Source organism: Myxocyprinus asiaticus, chromosome 1 (genome assembly GCF_019703515.2).
Source record: "Myxocyprinus asiaticus isolate MX2 ecotype Aquarium Trade chromosome 1, UBuf_Myxa_2, whole genome shotgun sequence".
Taxonomy (NCBI): domain Eukaryota; kingdom Metazoa; phylum Chordata; class Actinopteri; order Cypriniformes; family Catostomidae; genus Myxocyprinus; species Myxocyprinus asiaticus.
The window spans coordinates 32990339-33011064 of record NC_059344.1 but is presented as its reverse complement, the minus strand read 5'-3'; the positions used below and the strand labels follow the sequence as shown (position 1 = coordinate 33011064).

Here is a 20726-nt window from a genome sequence, read left to right as displayed (position 1 = left end):
TTGTGTTCAGCAGCGATTTTGTGGACACGTTTGCATCTCTGCCTGATCTGCATAATTACTTTAGTGAATCAGACGCTAAACGAGTGCAGTTAGCGCGTGCAAAATACCGGCGCTTTTAGCGGGCGCAATTCATTCTTAGTGAATCTGCCCCTGTATGTACTGTACATTACATATAACTTTTAGCACCACAATTTCTGGGAATTGGAAAATGGGTTATAATTCATTAATAGCACATTTTAGTAAAGCAAAGATATTTCAGAATGTTGGAAGGGAACAACTATGGAGAGCCTTGTTATACTTCCGACGAAATTGAAGAATGAATGGGTTTGACGTAATTTAGAACAAAATCTAGACAATAAGGTGTTTTTGCACTCGTTTCAGTGGTTCATATCAGCTCGCTGGGGTGAACTTTTATGTAAACTTCTGACCAACTGCTATACACCTTCTTACTGCCATTGGTCCATATGATTGGTAGGTTTGACCTAGAGCTCCACCTACCTTGAGGCCGAGAGCTAATTTAGTTGTTCAGTCAGTTAAAATCAGTTATGAACACATCGGTGTGTAGAGTTATTAGAGAACTGGTGGAAATGTACCTACATTTGTACGATTGTTCGCTTAAGTGATATTTTCCAAGACCATGTCATGCAATTTTGTTGTTGTTGTTTAATTAGTCTACAAAAGACATAAAATCTACTCAAATACTCTCAAGTGCCCATTCACTCATGTGACATCTGTAGCGAAAGCCATTCACACATCTGTCTAAAGTAAGATATGTCTCTGTCATCAATCTTTTGTCTTTATTCTGCACATTAACACTTCTATACACTCATCTTTGCAATAGTATAAGTGTCATCATTAATCAAAATAACAGAGTGTAATCGGCGCATATTATGGCCGCATAAAGTCATTGATAGCACTAATGTCACATTAGTTATGGTTTTACTGAGCGTCCTCATATTTAAATATACTTCTAAATCCCTCCCACAGTGGTGTGGCGGGTGTCTGAATGTTCGGAAACAGTATACCGTTGCTCAGCTTTTTACCCCGGAACGAAGAAAGAAGAACATCTCTGGAAGTATATCGAGGCCTATCTCTTCCAACCTAGTTTTGCACTTAGTGACGCAAAATGTAGCACAACTTCAATTACATTAGTGTTTACACCTTCATCTAATGTGGCCTGAATCTGTCTCTGACCTTTTACGAATGTAGTTTCAGTGACCCTACATTTAGTAACCTTACAGCAAAGACTTTTCTTTTTGCTGTTCTGAATAACACAACATATTAATGATTGAGTCTACATAATTTTTAATTGAATGCCATGCTTCTGATGTATAATTAAATGTATGTATGACCAAGCTGTTTTTCTCTCATTCTTTGTTCTGTAGACAGCTCAGACGGTGTTGTTGGTTGTCGCTGCTTTTCTCATCTGCTGGATGCCACATCACATCATAGCTATGTGGGTAGAGTTTGGCCAGTTCCCCCTGAATGATGCTTCCTTCGCCTTTCGCATCATCTCTCACTGCCTGGCCTATGGAAACTCCTGCGTCAACCCCATTCTTTATGCCTTCCTCTCTGAAAACTTCAGAAAAGCCTGCAAGCAGGTCTTCACATGCCATATTTTTTACTCTCCTCCACCTGTGGGGAAAGTGGTGCGCATTCGCATGGAGAACTTCTCCACAACACATTCTACCACTAACATTTGAGACTTGTTAGAGAATAAACATGTCAGCACTGTTTAGAAATAAATAAAAAGGGCAAAATTTGCTTTGTTTCTGCTACATTTTTCTTCTGAGGTGTGACTAAGATAGTATAGATAAGTTGATTTGTTTTCAAGTTACCTTGAGAAAGAAAAAGCCCATATAATGCCTCAATTCATCATGTATCAAAGGCATTTGCTTGTAAAAAAATAATGTGAACTCTTTAGAAAATGTTACAAAGTCATTTAAATTAACTTTTGTTTTGTTAATGTTCAATGTGTGAAAATTATGTCATCATTTACTCGCCGTCAAGTTGTTTCAAATGCGCATGACTTTTTCCTCTGTAGAACACTAAAGACAGAATGTTAAGGACTTACAAACTCAGTCACCTTTTACTTTCAGTGCATATTTTTCCATACAATGAAAGTGAGTAATTACTTAGGCTAACATTCTGCTTAACATCTGCTTTTGTGTTTCACGGAAAAAGTTGTACTGGTTTAGCGAAACGTGAGGGTAACTAAATAAAGACCGAATTTTCATTTTGTGGTGAACTATCGCTTTAATGTTTTTGAAAATAATTAAAACCTCTGTTGCAATTTAGAGCTACTTTATCATAGGATATTTTGAGAGTATGTTTGAAAGAATGACTCTTCAAGAACATGACTGCGTATGAACCGTAATAGTATTCTGAACATCATTTTACAGTGTTTGTGTGGGATTTTAACAAACTTGGCTTTAAACTGCACGATTCAATTGTACGAAGTAATTATGTACTTCAGTAACATTGGTTTACATGTATTATGTCCAGCCTTATGGTTATACTGTATATTCATTATTAAAACTAATAGTATTCAAGGTGTCCCCCTTAAGAATTAAAATAATAATTTAGTGAACAATGAAATATTTCAGTTTGTCAGAGTTGGTTAGTTGGAGGATGTATCTGTTTCCAAGTGCTTATGGTTAACTGTTTGAAATACCAGACACTGTCCTAAACAAAAAACCAGTGGAAACTCTTTGTGTGTGTGCATCTCTCTCCCCTCTGTTACTCATGCCTCTCTGTGAGATACCAGGACAGAAGCTCTTATAAACACAGATTCTTTTTGGAATCGGGAATGAGCAAAGAAATTTTCAAAGCTTATATGCTTTCCTTTGAAGTGACAAAGGAATGGAAATGGCCATGGCACATTTTCCAACAGGTCAGTTTCCTGTCGAGTGAATATGATTTCATAAGACACTACTATCATCAAAGTCATGCACTCGTGCCTTTAATCCTTGAGGAATACAAATCCAGTAGAACATAGCTCTCACAGTAATATCACGTCACTTTATTGTGAGAGCTGTGTTGTATTGGTTCTGTATTTCATAAGGATTAAAGCCATGAGTGAATGGCTTTAATAATAGTACTCCAGCCTTATGTACTACTGTAGAACTATCACGTCACTGACATGATAGTACTATAAGTGTGGCACTATTTTTGCAGTTTACATCACTTTGGTATAACACAAGTGACTATGGCTAAAGTGCAAGTGTTAACTCTAAATGTAGATTTAAATACTGAATTAATGTTTTTTTTTTTTAAACGGCACATTTCACGTAGTGCCAGCACTATAGGTCTGGTAATGCACCTCTGATAAAAGATGTTTTGTTCTTCATGAGAACTTGGGAGTAATCTGTAAAATTAATAAGTGATAAATAACTAAGTCGATTTACAGTCATTGACAGCTAAAGATATGCAAACTCTTTCTCTACATGTTATATATACACACGTCCAACAAGGTCACCCCCGTCTGCCTTCCTGGTACATCAAATGTACCTTCTTGAGTAGATGCAGAGTATGCACTTCAGCCCAACAGTTTTTGTTGTAATTCAAATTTAAATAGTTTGCACAATGCACATTGTAAAGTCAACAACATGAGAGTCACTGTCCAAATATGTTTCAAGGGTATTGTATACACAGGGTTGGGAGGGTTACTTTTGAAATGTATTCCACTACAGATTACAGAATACATGCTGTAAAATGTCATTTGTAACGTATTCCGTTAGATTACTCAAGGTTAATAATGTAATCTAAATACAGGTGCATCTAAAAAAATATGAATATCATGGAAAAGTTCCATAATTTAATTCAAAAAGTGGAACTTTCATATATTCTAGATTCATTACACATCAAGTGAAATATTTCAAGCCTTTTTTTGTTTTAAGTTTGATGATTACAGCTTACAGCTCATGGAAATCAAAAATCCAGTATCTCAAAATATTAAAATAAAGAATTTATAATACAGAAATTTTGAAAACCTTATGAAAAGGATGTTAATTTATGCACTCAATAATTGGTCGGGGCTCCTTTTGCATGAATTACTGCATCAATTCGGCGTGGCATGGAGGCAATCAGCCTGTGGCACTGCTGAGGTGTTATGGAAGCCCAGGTTGCTTTGGCAGCGGCCTTCAGCTCGTCTGTATTGTTGGGTCTGGTGTCTCTCATTTTCCTCTTGACAATACCCCATAGATTCTCTATGGGGTTCAGGTCAGGTGAGTTGGCTGGCCAATCAAGCACAGTAACACCATGGTCAGCAAACCAGTTACTAGTAGTTTTGGCACTGTGGGCAGGTACCAAGTCCTGCTGGAAAAGGAAATCAGCATCTCTAAAAAGCTTGTCAGCAAATGGAAGCATGACGTGCTCTAAAATCTCCTGGTAGACGGCTGCATTGACTCTCGACTTAAGAAAACACAGTGGACCAACACCAGCAGATGACATTGCACCCCAAATCATCACTGACTGTGGAAACTTTACACTGGACTTCAAGCAACTTGGATTCTGTGCCTCTCCACTCTTCCTCCAGACTCTGGGACCTTGATTTCCAAATGAAATGCAAAATTTACTTTCATCTGAAAAGAGGACTTTGGACCACTGAGCAATAATTATTTGCACTAATTCGTGCAAAAGGAGCCCTGACCAAGTATTGAGTGCATAAATTAACATACTTTTCAGAAGGTCAAAATTTCTGTGTTATAAATTCTTTATTCTAATATTTTGAGAGACTGGATTTTTGATTTCCATGAGCTGTAAGCCGTAATCATCAAGATTAAAACAAAAAAAAGGCTTGAAATATTTCACTTTTTGTGTAATGAATATAGAATATACGAAAGTTCCACTTTTTGAATTAAATTATGGAACTTTTCCACGATATTCATATTTTTTGAGATGCACCTGTACTTTGGATTACGTCTTCAGCACTGGTAGATTTTTTCACTTGTTTTGACTATAAAAACTGTCAGTACAGTAAGACAAAATACACGTTAAAAATATATTCTCTGAAAAACCTAAATATCTTATGCGTGTTGTTTCTAAAACAAGATCAATCAAATTGATCTTGTTTTAAGGATTTTTAGATATTTTTACAGGAAAACAATACAAAAATTATTATCAAGAATATGATTTTTGTCCCCTTATATCAAAGGTCTTACTAGAAAAAATGAAATTATGATCCAATGTGAATTTTCTTGATAAATAAATATGATCGTGTCTGGTAACATGTGCATGTAAAATGGCTAGAAATAACATTTTAGCTTAGCGTAAAGCTGACAATTTACACAAGGTTTATTTCTATTTCTTCTGCTCCAGACTTACTTCAAACTTACTTCTCTGTCTACTCGTATGAATGTAACACATCATAAGAAAGTGTTTCACCGCTGTTCAAATGCACTTTGGATCGCATCATTTATATGTATAAATGTTTTCCATCTGAAAGGACTAAATATTAAATGAAACAAATGACAATAAAATGCAAAGTAATCTCTTCAGTAATCAAAATACTTTTTGAATGTAACTGTATTCTAAATACCAATGATTTAAACTGTAACTGTAGTGAATTACAGTTACTTATATTTTGTATTTTAAATACGTAATCCCGTTACATGTATTCCGTTACTCCCCAACCCTGTGTACACATGATAGTTTGTCTGTCCTTTATGTGTTACATAACACATTTTATTCACAAAATTGACTTTTGGGTTGGCCAGACCAGATTGCTTTTTCCTTCAAAATTAGCCCATCAGAGCAGCTCACAGCACACTGTTTATGTCTTTTCTAATCAATGTTATGAAAACCTTGCTTCTCAATAACACTGCTGCAAAGTTCATATTTATCTCATGGCAACCCTCCTGTTGTGCAAAGATAAACAGTTGGTAGTGAAGCTCCACTTTCAGACATTTCTATCACATTAACTCCCATTAAACTGAAGATAACCAATACCTGCACTAAAATATTAATACAAACAAACCAGTATTTCATCTAAAAAAAATAGTACAATATGTAAATATGCCTCATTCAAATGTTTTTTTTAGTCATACCACACTTGAAGCTTAGTGGTCTGGGCATTGTGTTTTTTTTAAATTAGACTATTTGTCATATGATCTATAATTCAGGGTCAGACAAACACATCACATAATGCCATGACCTGTGAGCCACACATAACAGTGGGAGATTCATGGCAAACACTGCTGAAATATTACACAACATATTTCAATCAGCAGCTATTTGTACATTTAAAAGGATAGTTGACCAAAAAAATGATATGTCTGCAAGCCTGTCACCATTCACATTCATTGAAGGGAAAAAATATGAATTGTGACTGAAACCAACATGCTGCTTAGCAGCTCATTTTATGTTTACCAGAACAAAATCATATGGTTTTGGAACAGGGTTCCCACACTTTTTCACCAATGACATTTGATGGCTCTTTCATTACCTTTCTAGTCATTTGGGGTTTATTTTCAAAGTTCAGTACAATACATATAATAAATCTTTAAGGTTTTTATAAAAGGAATAGTTCAGGTTCAACACAAGCCAGCATTTGTGGCATAATTACAATTTAATAAAAGCACTTACATTAATTCTTCTGTTAAAACTTGTGTATTATTTGAGCTGTAAAGTTGTTTGAATTGCCGGTTTTACAGTAACTTTGTTTACAACAAAGTGGTAAAACTGGATATAACTTTACACAGAAAAGGTTAGTAAGCGATTTTATCAAACTAAAATCATGTTAACATGCATATTGTTTACATCTTGTTGCCATACTTTTGAACAGTGAGTGTTTTAACATTTACACATTTGCTCCTTTTACTTCCATTGTAAGCACCAAACTTCTAACCCAGATTTGTGCTATTTTTATTTATTTTTTTTAATTAAAGGAGGGACAAGTGTAAATAAATTAATGTTATCAACATTAAGCCACAAATGCTGTCCATTGAGCTTAACTTGTTTAGAATCCAGAATATTCCTTTAAGAAAGACTCATCTGTTGATCTTAATTTATTAATGTACTTTTTGCTCATTTATTTTCAAGTCTGTTTTGTGGCTGGGCTTTTGAATTTCTGACTCCATCCCTGGTAAAGGCATTCTCCTCCTGGCTGCTGTCTCTATTCTCTGCACAAGTTCCACATCCCAGGGGTGAGTAACGAAGCTGAGCACTTCCCCTCCACCGGCTCCACCTGCTCTCCCTACGCGTCCCGCTCGGTGGATGTAATCTGTGTGGCTCTCTGGGAAATCATAATTGACAACAAGTCCAACCCTCTGTGTATCCAAGCCTCTTGAAGCAATGTCAGTGCATATTAGAACATCAACATTTCCTCTCTGAAAGTTTCTGAATATTCCCTCTCTCATGGCACCTGGCATCTCTCCCTGGAGCCTCATGTGACCAACGCCCATTTCGTCCAGCAAGTAGCCCAGCCAGTTGACAGTGGATGCCGAGTTACAGAACACGAGAACACCTTTATGCTCCTGTTCAGCCTTCTTCAGAGCCTGATGCAGCTCTAGAATCTTGTCTGCACCTTTCACCCTGAGAAATGTCTGCTTTACGTGCGGCATGATATAATGCAGCATCTGGCTTTTAACAGTCACCATGCTGCCCAGGTCAGTCACCTTGCTGAGGACCTCTCCCACACCACGGGGGAATGTGGCTCCCACTACAATCAGCTGAGCTTTACGGGTGAGCCCAACCGTCTCAGAGAGTCTGGATGCCACCTGGGCATGGGAGAGAATATTCTCAAGCATGCCTGCAAAGCTGACATCAAACATGGTGTCAGCTTCGTCGATCACAAGGAAGTTTAGTTCGCTCAAACTGACAAACCGCTTCCACAGGGCCTTCAGCAGGGCACCAGGGGTGGCCACTAAAACATCTGGCTGACCGTGAGAGAACGCCGCTTTGATGTTTCCCACACCTCTCCCGCCCCCTGCAACTTTGACCACAAGCCCAAACCGCTGGCCAATTGAACGAGCTACAGATGCGACTTGTTCTGCCAGTTCCCGTGATGGAATCACGACCACAGCATGAATTTTTCTCACAGAGTCTGTGATCTGCTCTTCCTGCTTTTCAGCCTGCAGCTTGTGGATGATAGGAAGGAGGTAAGCGAGTGTTTTACCACTTCCTGTCTCTGCGGCACAGAGAACGTTGCGTCCCTTTAGTATCTTGGGAATGGTTTGCATCTGCACTGTTGTGGGGTGAATTATCTTCTGACTCTGTAAAGACTCAACCAGTTCTGGGCTAATATTAAAGCAATCGAATGTCTTCAAGGGGGAAGCTCTGTCATCTCCCACGCCCTCCTGTTTTCCCATAAATGGTGGAGCACTCTGGGTGCTGTTAATGGTGAAGTAATCCCCTAGTGCTTCGTTTCGTTTCCATCCCTTAGAAGTCAGAACAGGTTGCTCAAATTTCCCAAGTGTATATGCGACAGACTGGTTTTGCTGTGGGTTTTTGCTCTTGATCAGCAGTCTGCCCGGCTTGGCTGTTGGCAGTCTGTCAAACTTTTTGCTTTGCATCTGTTTGATGTTCTCTATCTGTTCTTGCATGCGTCTCGGGATGCGGATCACCACAGGCTGTGAGCTTGTTGTTGTCGTTCTGCGTAGATTCACACAAATTGATGCGATTTGTTCGCAAATTAGCGGGACGTAATACTGCGCTCTACTAGAACTGCGTGTAACTGCCAGCTGTTTGGAAATGAGGATGGCAAAACTTCCGACCTTCACTGAATGCATTGTGGATCTTTGATAGCAAAATCGTATCCAAAGTCAAACGAGATCCCTTAAAGTACTGACAAAAATATTGGTTGATACATGCGCTGGTTTAAGAAAAAAGAAAAGGTATTTTCATATGACAACTGCTGTAACATTGTTCTCGCATGCGTCTTCGGTTCTTCCCTGCGCATAATGATGACGTTAACAAATGTTGTGATGCCAAAATTAAAGCCCCTTACGGCCTTGGATGATAGATCTTCCTTGGCAAGAATGTCAACCAGCGACTAGTTTAATTTTACTGTCAAAAAATAATTCTTAGATTTTTTTTTTTGTTGTTTTTGTTTGTTTGTTTGTTTGTTTGTTTTTAGCGTTTATGTTCCACTGTTTTTCCGGTGTTTTTATAGCCAATATATATACCTTATGCGTAAATGTTTATGTTTAATGTCCCAGACCCAGACTTTCAATCTTAAACTATAAAAAAAAAAAAAAAACTTTAAAATATTAATTGTTACATTCTTTAAACTATTTTCTAAACAAATAGTGAAATAAACATTAACCGTTTCATTATTTATTGCGTAGAACTATTTTAATCAATTTTTAAATAACTACCCCACAGTCAACAAACTACAATTTTGCCCCTAATAATTTTTTGCCTACTTGGTTACCAAGGAGAACCTTGTTAGTGAAAACAAAGACTTCGCTGACTTTGTAAATGATGAAAAAGTGTGAAAATGCGATTTAGTAATGTGTATTTTAGATATAAGAAATGCTAGCTATGAATTTAGTCTCAGCAAGAGAGAGTCAGCTTATTCCAATAATGTTTAAAATGACAATATTATTGCATAATTTTCTAACACAAAACCAAATTTGATATATGGTGAAAATGTTCACAACTTTTAAGGAAAATGACAGAATTGTCCACTGCTGAGCATTGTTAGGGGACAAATTAAATAAAGTACTGAAAGAGGGAAAGTGTGCTTCAAAAGAGCATTATTTTTTTTTTTTTTTTTTTTTTTTTTTTTTAATTGCATATTGCTGTAGAAACACTCAACTATCATTTTTATATTCTGGGACATTGATTGGGAACATCAGATTTGTTTAATAATGTCAAGGGCTGCCACCGACCAGCATTTACATTATCACAGACATTCAGCTGGGTCTGCAGAAGGAGATAAAAACAAAGCTCATGTTGTTTGAATGTGACAAAGCTGTGTGTGTGTGTGTGTGTGTGTGTGTGTGTGTGTGTGTGTGTGTGCGCGCGCGTGCGTGCGAGAGAGAGAGAGAGAGAGAGAGAGAGAGAGAGAGAGAGAGAGAGAGAGAGAGAGAGTTTGTGTCAATTTTAATCAATATTTATGTCATTGACTTTTATGGATTCTTTGTTAGAAGAAACCCAAGCTATTGAGCTCTTGTCTCTTGTAATGGATATTGAGGGACAGGGCACTTCAAATGAGTGAGCTATTGAATGTGTCTGCTTCTTAGCGAATCCTATCACTCAAAAAACCTATCAAAAACCATATTTTGGCATATTTAGTATGCTTTTGTGTGAACTGGATGTGTCAGTCAGAAATTTGCAGATTATTCTTAAAAATAGTATAAAATATAATATATATTCAATAAATTTTTGCTTCACTTGAGTGTTCTGATTAATTGATGAGCAGAGAAAAATATAAGTGAAAAAGGTGAGAATACAGAAAAATGCCTGTCAATTGTCTCTTAAGTACAGAACTCCACAGCTGACCAGCCAGCATGAACAGCAGATTGTGTCATTGAAATGCATGCACTGCCTCCCTCGACCTCTTTAAAAATATGAGAATTTTTATTTATTTATTTATTTATTTATTTATTTCCAAATTTGAATGAATGCGTGTGTTAATGGTCCAGACATCAGTAGAGTTTGTGTTTTTCTGAGCTATAGTCTCGGTAATGACAAAGTTGTTTTCAGGTCTGAAAAAGCACATTGCGTATTTATTGCATTGCAGGGCCATCTTACTGCAGATGTCAGGCTGTTATTGGTATCGTTTTGCCACATAACGATATGTTTACCTGAGAGCAGCAACAAAACCTATAGTTACCAAGAAGTTAAAATGATTCAGACAGCCCAGTTGTTACAGGTTTCTCAGAGCAAAACTGAATTTTAATTTCGACACAAAAACTGTGTATTTTCAAAGTAGTTAAAAAGTGCCGTAATTGCTAGTTAAAGGAGTTATTCTCCAAAAAAATTACAATTCTGTAATAATTTACTCACCTTTATGTTGTTACAAACCTGCCTTTCTTTCTTATGCAGAACACAAAAGTAGGGTACAATGGGGCTAAATGCTCAGTGGGTTAAATGGCTCCATTGATTTTTTTTTCTCCCAAAACACTAAATAGCAACAAAACATATCACAGGACTTTCCTAAACACCTGTTTGTCACTATATGCACTGCAAAATTTTCCTGTTCCATGAGATCTTTGCGTGTGGTGTCTAAAGGTAGATTTTGAGGCAATTTGATCTAATTTTTTATCATTTTTAAAATGTTGCAAATTAATGTAGCTAATGAAAATCCCTGAAATGAACACATTTTCTTTTGAGACAAAATACTTATTTATCATTTTCAGTTTTGTTTAAGGTAATTATATCAAACATTTTCCAATAACTGTCCAATAAGTGAAAGGATAGTATTTTGGGTAAAAGGCCACCCTGCTGCAGGGGGCTAAAGGCCCCTATTAAACACATTTTTTTGTGGGGAGAATAGATTTGTTAAGAAAAATGTTCAAAGTGGGCTCATATTGACTCACTCATCCAATCATAGTAGAGATTAGTTTGTTTATAGAATACTTAAGTTAAGATGGAATAAAATGCCAAATGTGTTTGAAATTAACAGGAAATGGTTGACTTTTTCTGTAATAGTTATTTTGAGTAAGCATCATCTTAAATAGTCACTCAAAAAGGCATCTTGGTGTCTCAAAATTGTTGCATTAGTTGACAAATTGTGCCCTATAACTATTGTCCCAGTATTAACATGATATCACTTTAAACCCCCTAGGGGCCTTTTACCCCAAGTGAGGGGTAAAAGGCTCACTTGCCACCTTTTAAAAAAAAAAACGGAATTTTAATCTAAATAACCTTCCGTTGTTATTTCTTTTCACACAAATGATGTTGCTCCATCAATATTCAACAAAAATAAATATATATATTTTTTTACCTTGATACATTTTGTGGCCAGACAAAAGCAAAATTTCCTTAAGGGGTGCCTTTAGCCCCATTGTACCCTAGATGTTTTAATGAATATTGTGTTTTTTCTTTTCTAAACAATGGCAGTAAATATAAATGCTTCACTAGCTATGTTTCCATCTAAGTTGCAAATTTAATTTATGTGAAAACCATAATATCGCAAAAACAATGTAAGAATAAAGCCGCGTTTCCATCCCATGTGTTAAAAAGAATAAAATCGTCACTCCTGGATAAATTGTAGCCACTGTGACACTTTTATTTCTAAAATACTCACAGTTAAGAGCATGCAGACAAAATACTTAAAGAACTTGTCTCACACAGTTCTGGGAGCACTATGTGTGTGCATTCCTTCATCCCTAAGAAAAACAGTAAAATTAATTCTGAAAATAAAATTTCTATAACCTTGTGTATTTGGTTAATATGATGCTTATTGTTTTGGTCAGAACATTTTTGAGCATACTATTTCCATAAATAATCTCTGTGAAGTTGTTACTTCAGACAAAACTGACTGTGTTTCTTTTTTTTTTTTTTTCATCTTGTGGCTCATAAAAGTGCTGGTATTAACTTTTTCTTTTGTACTGGCAGCAGCAGTAATCTGGGACACTCTAATTGTTTTGCAATTGTTCGAAAGTCGTGATCAGGCCATTCTCAATGATGTCACCCAGGTTGGATATTCCTCTTTCTTTCAGTTTCGGAAAGAGAAAGGGTTTTTTGTTGATGGTGAACATATTGTTATTCCATAGTGGTATCAAACGGGATGGAGAGGGATTATAATGGAAGATATTGTTGGCTTTCCACCAGGTTACTAGGGTTGTGTTAATGGTAGGAAATGTAAGGCAACTATGTTTCTTAATGGATAAGAAATAATGATATTTCTTAGAGGTATTTCTTGGATTGTTGATTATTCTATGTCTTTCCATGCTAGATTTGTATCACTGGATCAGTGTTTGATATACTGTAATTGAATGGCTAAGAAATAAAAGAAAAAATGTGGTGCATCGAGCCCTCCAAGAGATTCAGGTTTCTGCAAAATATTCAGATTGATTCTAGGTTTCTTCCATTTCCAGTTAAATGTATTAACTATGGAATTAAGAGAGGAGAACCAGCTTGTAGGTGGATGAATTGGCGTCATGGAGAAGAGATAATTGATTTTAGGTACGATGTTAATTTTAACTGCAGATATTCGGCACATTATGGAGATGGGAAGCTTATTCCATCTTTCTGTGACATCTTGGATTGTCTTAAGAAAGGGGGTGAAGTTGAGCTTGAAAAGGTCATTAAGATTTGATGACATATGGATTCCAAGATACTTAATAGAACTGACTGATTTCTTAAAGGGAGATTTCCAGATCCCAGCAATCCATTTAAGTGTTGTCAGAGGCAGAATCTCAGATTTTGATTGTAACCTGACACTGTGCTATATTAATTTATTAATTTATGAATAGCCGGGTGTGACCTTGATGGGCTTGTCATGTAAAGTAAGATGTCATCTGCATATAGGCTTATTTTGTGGTGGTGTGATTTAGTCTGAAAGCCTGATATTGTTGGGTATTGTAGAAATGAGGCTGTGAGGGATTCGATGAAGAGGGCATATAATAGTGAAGAAAGTGGGCATCACTGTCTGGTACCTTGGAATAATTGAAATGGTCTGGAAATAAGTCCATTGGTTATGACAGATGCAATAGGAGATTTGTATAGTAATTTGTAAAATATTTACCAAATCCAAAGTGATTAAGAGTGGAAAAGAGGAATTGCCAGCCCACCTTGTCAAATGCTTTTTTTGCATCTAAAGATGCAACGATATATGGGGCTTTGGGGTGGTATATACAGGTTGTATCATGTTCTAGTTGTATTATGTTATATAACCTGCATAAATGTCTTTGGTCTGAGTGTATCAGTGAAGGGTTGACGGTCTCCATGGCTAAGGCTTTGCTAATCATTTTAATGTCTGTATTTATGTGAGATAGTGGGCGATAATTAGAACACTGCAATGAGTCTTTATTTGGTTTAAATATTAGTGTGATTAAGGCTGTTTTCATGTTTTGGGATTATACCAGTATGTAAAATATCTGTGATCATCCTGAAGTATAGAGGGGAAAGTGTGTTCCAAAAGTGTTTATAGAACTCTGGTAGCCATCTGGTGATTTATTATTAGGCATGAGGCCTAATGCTTTCTTAAATTCTTGTAAGGTTATTGGTTGTACTAAGCTGTCTGTTTGGGATTTAGACATAGAAGGGAAGACATTTCTAAGGAAATGTTCTGCTTCTTCTGTTGTTGTCTTATGGTTGGAAGCGTATAAATTGGAATAAAAGAATTTGAATGTCTCTGACTGTGTTTCTATCAATACCTCACTAAGACTCACGCTCTCACAACCTTGGACTAAAAATGGTTCAAGAAATGAAAACCGAAAATGAAACGAAATCGCTTATTTTTTCCAAAACAAATGTCTTGTTTCTCTTGTGAGATCTGGAAACACTGCAACTGGTATGGACCACAGACCAACACAGTCACACTCTCTCCTATGGCCAATTCGCCTAACCTGCATGTTTTTGGACTGTGGGACAAACTGGAGCACCTGGAGGAAACCCTTGTGGACAGAACATACAAAATCCACACAGAAAGACAGGAATATGAACCCAGGACGTTCTTGTAGTGTTAACCACTGGGTCACCGTGTTGCCCACTTAAAATTGACAATTGCAGTTAATACTAGCCATGATGTTGTGTATCAATCTGATTAACTGAACTTATAATACAATTTAATGGAGCCTACATCAAATGACTCCTCAGCACCACTTTTTGCACCACTCTTTCCATGAGAATATAAAAAGCGTGTTATAGATGTATACCTGGCATTCAACATGATGTAATACACAAATGGTCTAAATTTTTATGGTTTTCCAATGTATTGCAGCCAGCCCATTTTCTCTTACTTATTTAAATAGGCTGTCTTCATTTACATCACTTGCACTTTGCATGCCACTTAGAGGAGGGCCATGGCTCTCACTCCTAAAACTTAGTGCATGTTTGCATGAAATGAAATATCACATAGCACTGTACTTAAGATGTGGTGCTCTTAAAATAGGGTCCCTAGAGTGTACGAGAGAGAATCCAATAATGTGTGATTTGAATGACAAAATGTTATTGCCCACAGGTGTATTGTTTCAAGCTTGGTGAAGTCAATCTCTATAATTTCTAACATTGTTGTGAAGCCCTTCAGACTGATCTTTTCAAGGCTTAAGCTGTGTAATATTTTAAACTTGCTTCCATTCTTGCCATAAATCCTTTATTTTTGAACACAACTAGATGACAACAAAACTGAGAAAAATGCTTGTATAAACACTGATGCCTCTGACAAGGTTTGTTTGTGTTGAGGCTGATAGCAATTATAGCTTAAACACAATATCCCCATGAAATGCTGAGCCTTAATGACTGCCTCGCAGTAATGATGTCTGCTACATCAACACAATGGCTGTTGTGATACACATGTTGTGTGCTCAATCAGAAATGTAGCTTATGCTGCCCCCTCACACTAAAATCATCTAGCACCTCACACAACAGCTCTTACCACTCTCTCACTAAAAAGGCTTTTATGTTCAGTATAAACAAGTTTTGTTTGGTTGCAGCTTTGTTTTAAGCTCCTTGACCCCTTCTGACTCTCATTTTATGCCATAGCCAAACACACACCACTTTTGATGCCAGATGATGCAGCTTGTTCACAGATCTTAGATCCTGCAATGCCTTTCTGGATATCAGCGTGATTTGTGTCGTTCTCTGGAGTGTATCGGTTGCTGTTAATGTGCTTTTTTTGCCATATCTCATCTTGAAGAGTTGACGATGGACTTCGATTGCTGGGAGAGCTCAGAAATCATCTGTTGGCTTGTATGCCATTACATGCTGGGGCTTGTGCAGTGGTTTTCCAATCAGTAAAGTTTGTTCATTTCTGTTTAACCCTCTGGTCATTACAGTTTGTACAACGAGGCGACAACAATGACTCCTCCGTGAGACAGGTGGCGTCTGCTTCCTGCGGTGGGCTCCATGCCGGGGCCAGCCTGCAGGGGCGGGCTGCGGCAGAGCCGGTGCTATTGATGCAGAAGGACGCCCTTGGCGACGAGCAGACGGGGTGCGGGGTCTTAAGGGTAGGGCAGGATGTGTTGAATGAAAGGAACCGGGGCGGGGCGCGGCCGTGAGCGGCGCTCTGGGCCCAGGAACCAATCATCGAGCCGCGAGGGTTCAGGGGAGAGTGGAGGGTTCCACTCGCGACGCTCGCGGCTGCCCGGGAAAGCATGTCCGTTATTTCCGCGTCAGCCTGAGACTGGCCGACCACACCCAAAGGGGGAAGCCCAGCCGGAGCCTCTACGTCAGAGTGGACGATCCCACTCTCCGATGCTGCGCTTGATAGCTCATTGTCTTCCCGGGCCCCGAATAAGAGGTCGAACTCGTCCTGAGACGAGCCGGCAGTCTCATCCGAGAGCCCGACCGGGGGAAGTGAGTGTGCTTAGGAATGGGAGGTCCGTGGGGGGTTACCCGGTGGAGGTGGTCCCATTGGAGTTCCCAAATCGCCTCCAGTGCTAACCGACATGGCCTCATACCCGTAGGTAGAAGGACCGAGGCGGGGAGCCGCTGGGGTGGCTTGCTTTCTTACGAAGGCAAGCCGCGACCGCAATGTTGCCATGTCCTCATTGTGAGAACATGACCAAGTCCTATCCACGAACGAAGTCTCCATGTGGGCAGCACCCAGACACGTAAGACAGCGATCGTGGCCATCAGAAGCGGAGAGATAACGACCGCAACAAGGAATAACACACAAACGGAAAGGCATCTTTAAAAAGACGTTCCGTGTGTGCCACACTTTTAGAATTAAAAATATACTCTTTTTTAGAATATACTCTTTTTTTTGTTCTGCTGAAGCACCCAATGGCGTTCTCTGCACTTCACGGGTGCAGAGGGGGAGAAGCCGCTGAAATGCGCCATAAAATCCAGCAGTTTGAGGTGATCGGTAGGGAGAAATTGAATTCAGTGCACTGAATGCAACCGCTCAGCTCCAAAGAGAAAATCTGAATGAGTGGTTGCATACTAGCTCCTTTTATACCCGTATGTCCAGGGGAGTGGCATGCAAATGCCACTCGCCAATTCCCATTGGCCTTTTTTCAAAAAGCAGAGGTGTTTGAGACTCCCAAGAGTGACCCCTAGTGTCACAACATCGACACAACGTCGAGTGAGTGACAGATAGGGAACCATGTATGCAAGGTATGCAATGCTTATTGTGGCTTTTACTAAAACCTAGCTGACCTGCCTCTAAATCAAATTTTACCTCCAAAGGCCTTTATAAGCCTTTCCCGAAATATATATCTTCTTTCACGGAAAGGTTAATGCCCATTGTTGTCTGTAACTGCACCTGTTCCTGCCAGATCTTAGTTATTGCATTGTAAAATGTGTTGTGGTGGATTTATGACATTCTGTCTCCAGGGCAACCTACATGAAGTCAGATATGACAGAACCCAAGTAAGGCCAACAAAGATCCAACATTACAAAATATAATGTTTTAATTAGTTTTATTTTAGCATGTCCTAGGACATCTCAGCACATTTCATACTGTAAAATGCAGCCCAGATGATTTTGTCATGAGTGCATTTTAATTTGCCACAGCTTCATTAATATATGTTCATGATGGTCATGATTATAAATGATAGGACACAAACTACAATTTCCCTGTCCTGATCTGCATATCCCAGAGGATATGCTTGATTTGATTTCAATTTCCAGAATTGTTTTGTAATGAAATTATCTTCATTATTCTGCTTAATGTCATGTCAATTTACGCTAATGACAATCTGCATCTAAGATTCAGTCCGATACTAGGTTCATGCTAAAAATGTTTAATAATGTCCCCACCCCACAATTATGTGCTGTATGTCTAGTGCAGCTTTCACTTTTGAGCTTTCTTAACGTGATGCTCTTACATATACATTACTAATGGACTAAATATCAGGGCCCATTTAAAGGAATGTTCCAGGTTCAATATAAGTTGAGCTCAATCGACAGCATTTGTGGCATAATGTTGATTAAAATGAATTTCGACCCGTCCCTCCTTTTCTTTAAAAAAGGCAAAAATCTGGGTTACAGTGAGGCGCTTACAATGGAAGTGAATGGGGCCAATTTTTTTAACTTTAAAATACTCACTGTTTCAAAAGTATAACCACAAGACATAAACAATATGTGTGTAAACATGATTTTAGTTTGATAAAATCGCTTTCTAACCTTTTCTGTGCAAAGTTATAGCCAATTTTACAACTTCGTTACCATGACGATGTAATGTTAACAAACTCTAAAACAACTGTAAAAATTACAATTTAAACAACTTTACAGCTCAAATTATACACGAGTTTTAACAGAAGAATTAATGTGAGTGCTTTTATAAAATTATAAGCTTCACATTTTTGTTTAAACCCTCCAAACATTGGCCCCATTCACTTTCACTGTAAGCGCCTCACTGTAACCTCAATTTTTGCTTATTTTTTTATTTATTTATTTTTTGAGAAAAGGAGAGATGAATCAAAATTAATTTTTGTGGTAATCAATATTATGCCACAAAAGCTGAAGATTGAGCTTAACTTGTATTGAACCCAGAATATTCCTTTAATGCACGCACATTCAAAAGCTCTTTATCGATGCATTTACTGTATAGATTTGCAGTAAGAAAGGCTTTCTACATTTTCTTACTCATCTACATTTTCCATTAAAATGATGCCCTTCTTTGTACTTTTCAGTCTGATGTCAAGTTTCCTCAAGACATAATAGAGATGAAGAATAGAGAAAATAAAGGAATAGTAACGAGTGTTGCAGTTTTCTGTAGTATTTGTAGACTTTATGGTGCCTGAACATCTGCAGATCACCTGCATGTGCAATGATATATCATTATCCATTTTCCATTATTTAATGCAAATATTTCATTAAAGGTAGCATCAAGGGTCATGGATTTGGTGTTAATATTTTTGTTTGTAAAGGATCAGTTTGTCTAAGAATTCAAATGAATTAATCTTTCATGGAGAGAAATATTTTATGCACAGCCCTCTAATTAGGCCCTAAGAGGATTACTTGCTTGACAGCAATGTAACTCAGCCCATCAGATGTCTTAATACGATCTTTTATTGCTGCCATTGGCAACCTGAGTTAGCCACAGTCAGCCAGGCCCAAGTAACATGAATGGGAGGAACATACTGTGTACCTAAGGGGCCGTTAACACGACAAAGTTTTCAACTAAAAACTGAAAACTTTTTATGCGTTTTGATGTACCTTTACCCTGCAATTCATTCACCCACCGCTTATGTTTATAGCCTATAGACAGAGATGTGATGCCATGTACAGTATTCAATGATATGTTTAGAATATGAAAACATGAGGCAGTGAAAATGCATGTTAGATCTAGTGTACACAAGACCTCTCTCTCCGTCAGAAGATATCCATATATCAGAGTTCTGTCTGATATCCAAAACCAGTCAACATCAACAGCTTGTTATGTTAACTTACTCTCTTACCAGCCCAAGAGTCAGCAGGGGGAATACAGAAGAAGGCAGGAGATGAAGTGATGGTAAAAATGAGCAGAGTTTATTGAATAATCTTGAGAGTTCAGTCTATAGGCATGCGCGCAAGTACTTCAAAACTACAATGGCGGACTATAGGACTGTGTTTGTGCTGCTCAAGATTTTGAGTTTATTGACGCTTCTCCAGCAAAGTGTAGATTTACTGCATCACCACTACGACCAGCGATCGCCATCTTCATTGTTTGTATTCACCGCTCTGTGGAAGAATGCTTATGTGCGCAGGCGCGTAGTGTTTCTTTACAAAGTGACATCGCTAACTACTGGCCTGGCATGTATAATACAGCGCTTTTAGTCATTTTCGCGGATCCGTGTGAACGGGGATCATTTTGACAACGTTGTCGTCTGTACGCAAAACTTTTCAAAAACGTAAAGGAAAAACTTTTCCGTTTTTAGTACATCGTTGTCGTGTAAACATACCCTAAGTTCCAGGATTTAAGTGTTGCCTGAACACAACAAGAGTAAAAGTCTTGTCTCTCTTTTCTTCCTATTTTTCTTTTCAGTCATGCAACAGTTTTTGAAAATGACATGCGCTTGAAACACATTGTGATTTTACCTTGACATGTGCAGACAGACAAAAGTTTCAAGCAGCAAATTATCTCATCTACTGAGTTACTTTTACAGTTACTTTTGAAACTAACTTCTGCATGATTAAAAAGATCACAGGCATTTTAGGATCTTCATTGACAAGGGCTTTGGTGTTGTTAATTAAAATGTTAAACCTTGGAATAAATTGGCTGGATTAACATAAAGATGTTGATCTGATGAAAATGTCTTTCAGTATTTTTCTTAACCCATGTGGCATTTAGTCTGTCAAGGGTTTTCATTACCTTTGAAAGTATTGTATGGTTTTTCATACACACTGACATTAATGAACATTAAGCTGTTTTAAAACTGATTATACTGTAGCGAATACACATAGCAAGAATGTGCATAGCTCTCTCTCACACAATCACACACACACGTGCACTCGCATTGACTTCTATGTGTATGTGTTTGTCCATTTCTTTGTGGGTGTATGTCTGACCAATGGAAATTGACAAATATTTTTCTACTAATTCTGGTCAATATTTCTTTCTCTTTCATGTACTAAAAAAACACACTCACTGTCTCTTTCTCTGCACTGTGCAATTCACACTCCCTTAATTAGTTGCTGATTCTTTCTCTCTTCATGAAATAAACTAGGGATGGGCTTCTGGGCAT

General features: G+C 37.8%; 2 protein-coding genes across 2 annotated transcripts in view; one reads left to right on the top strand and one right to left on the bottom strand.

The window, feature by feature from the left end:
* The window catches only part of LOC127448483 (galanin receptor type 1-like), a 51108-nt gene extending 48554 nt beyond the window's left edge, over positions 1-2554 (top strand). Inside the window, exon 3 of the mRNA XM_051711053.1 lies at positions 1386-2554. Within this exon, the coding sequence (XP_051567013.1) occupies positions 1386-1703 (318 nt within the window). The 3' untranslated portion in view covers positions 1704-2554. The remainder of the gene's footprint in view (positions 1-1385) is intronic.
* A 2829-nt stretch (positions 2555-5383) lies between these two features.
* LOC127446683 (probable ATP-dependent RNA helicase DDX28) lies at positions 5384-8906 on the bottom strand. Its single transcript, XM_051707821.1, has one exon. The coding sequence runs from the start codon at positions 8727-8729 to the stop codon at positions 7011-7013; it is 1719 nt and encodes a 572-aa protein (XP_051563781.1). The 5' UTR covers positions 8730-8906; the 3' UTR covers positions 5384-7010.
* Positions 8907-20726: the final 11820 nt, after the last annotated feature.

Coding starts and splice junctions, on each gene's coding strand:
- LOC127446683 (XM_051707821.1), bottom strand. CDS start 8,729: ATGCATTCAGTGAAGGTCGGAAGTTTTGCCATCCTCATTTCCAAACAG.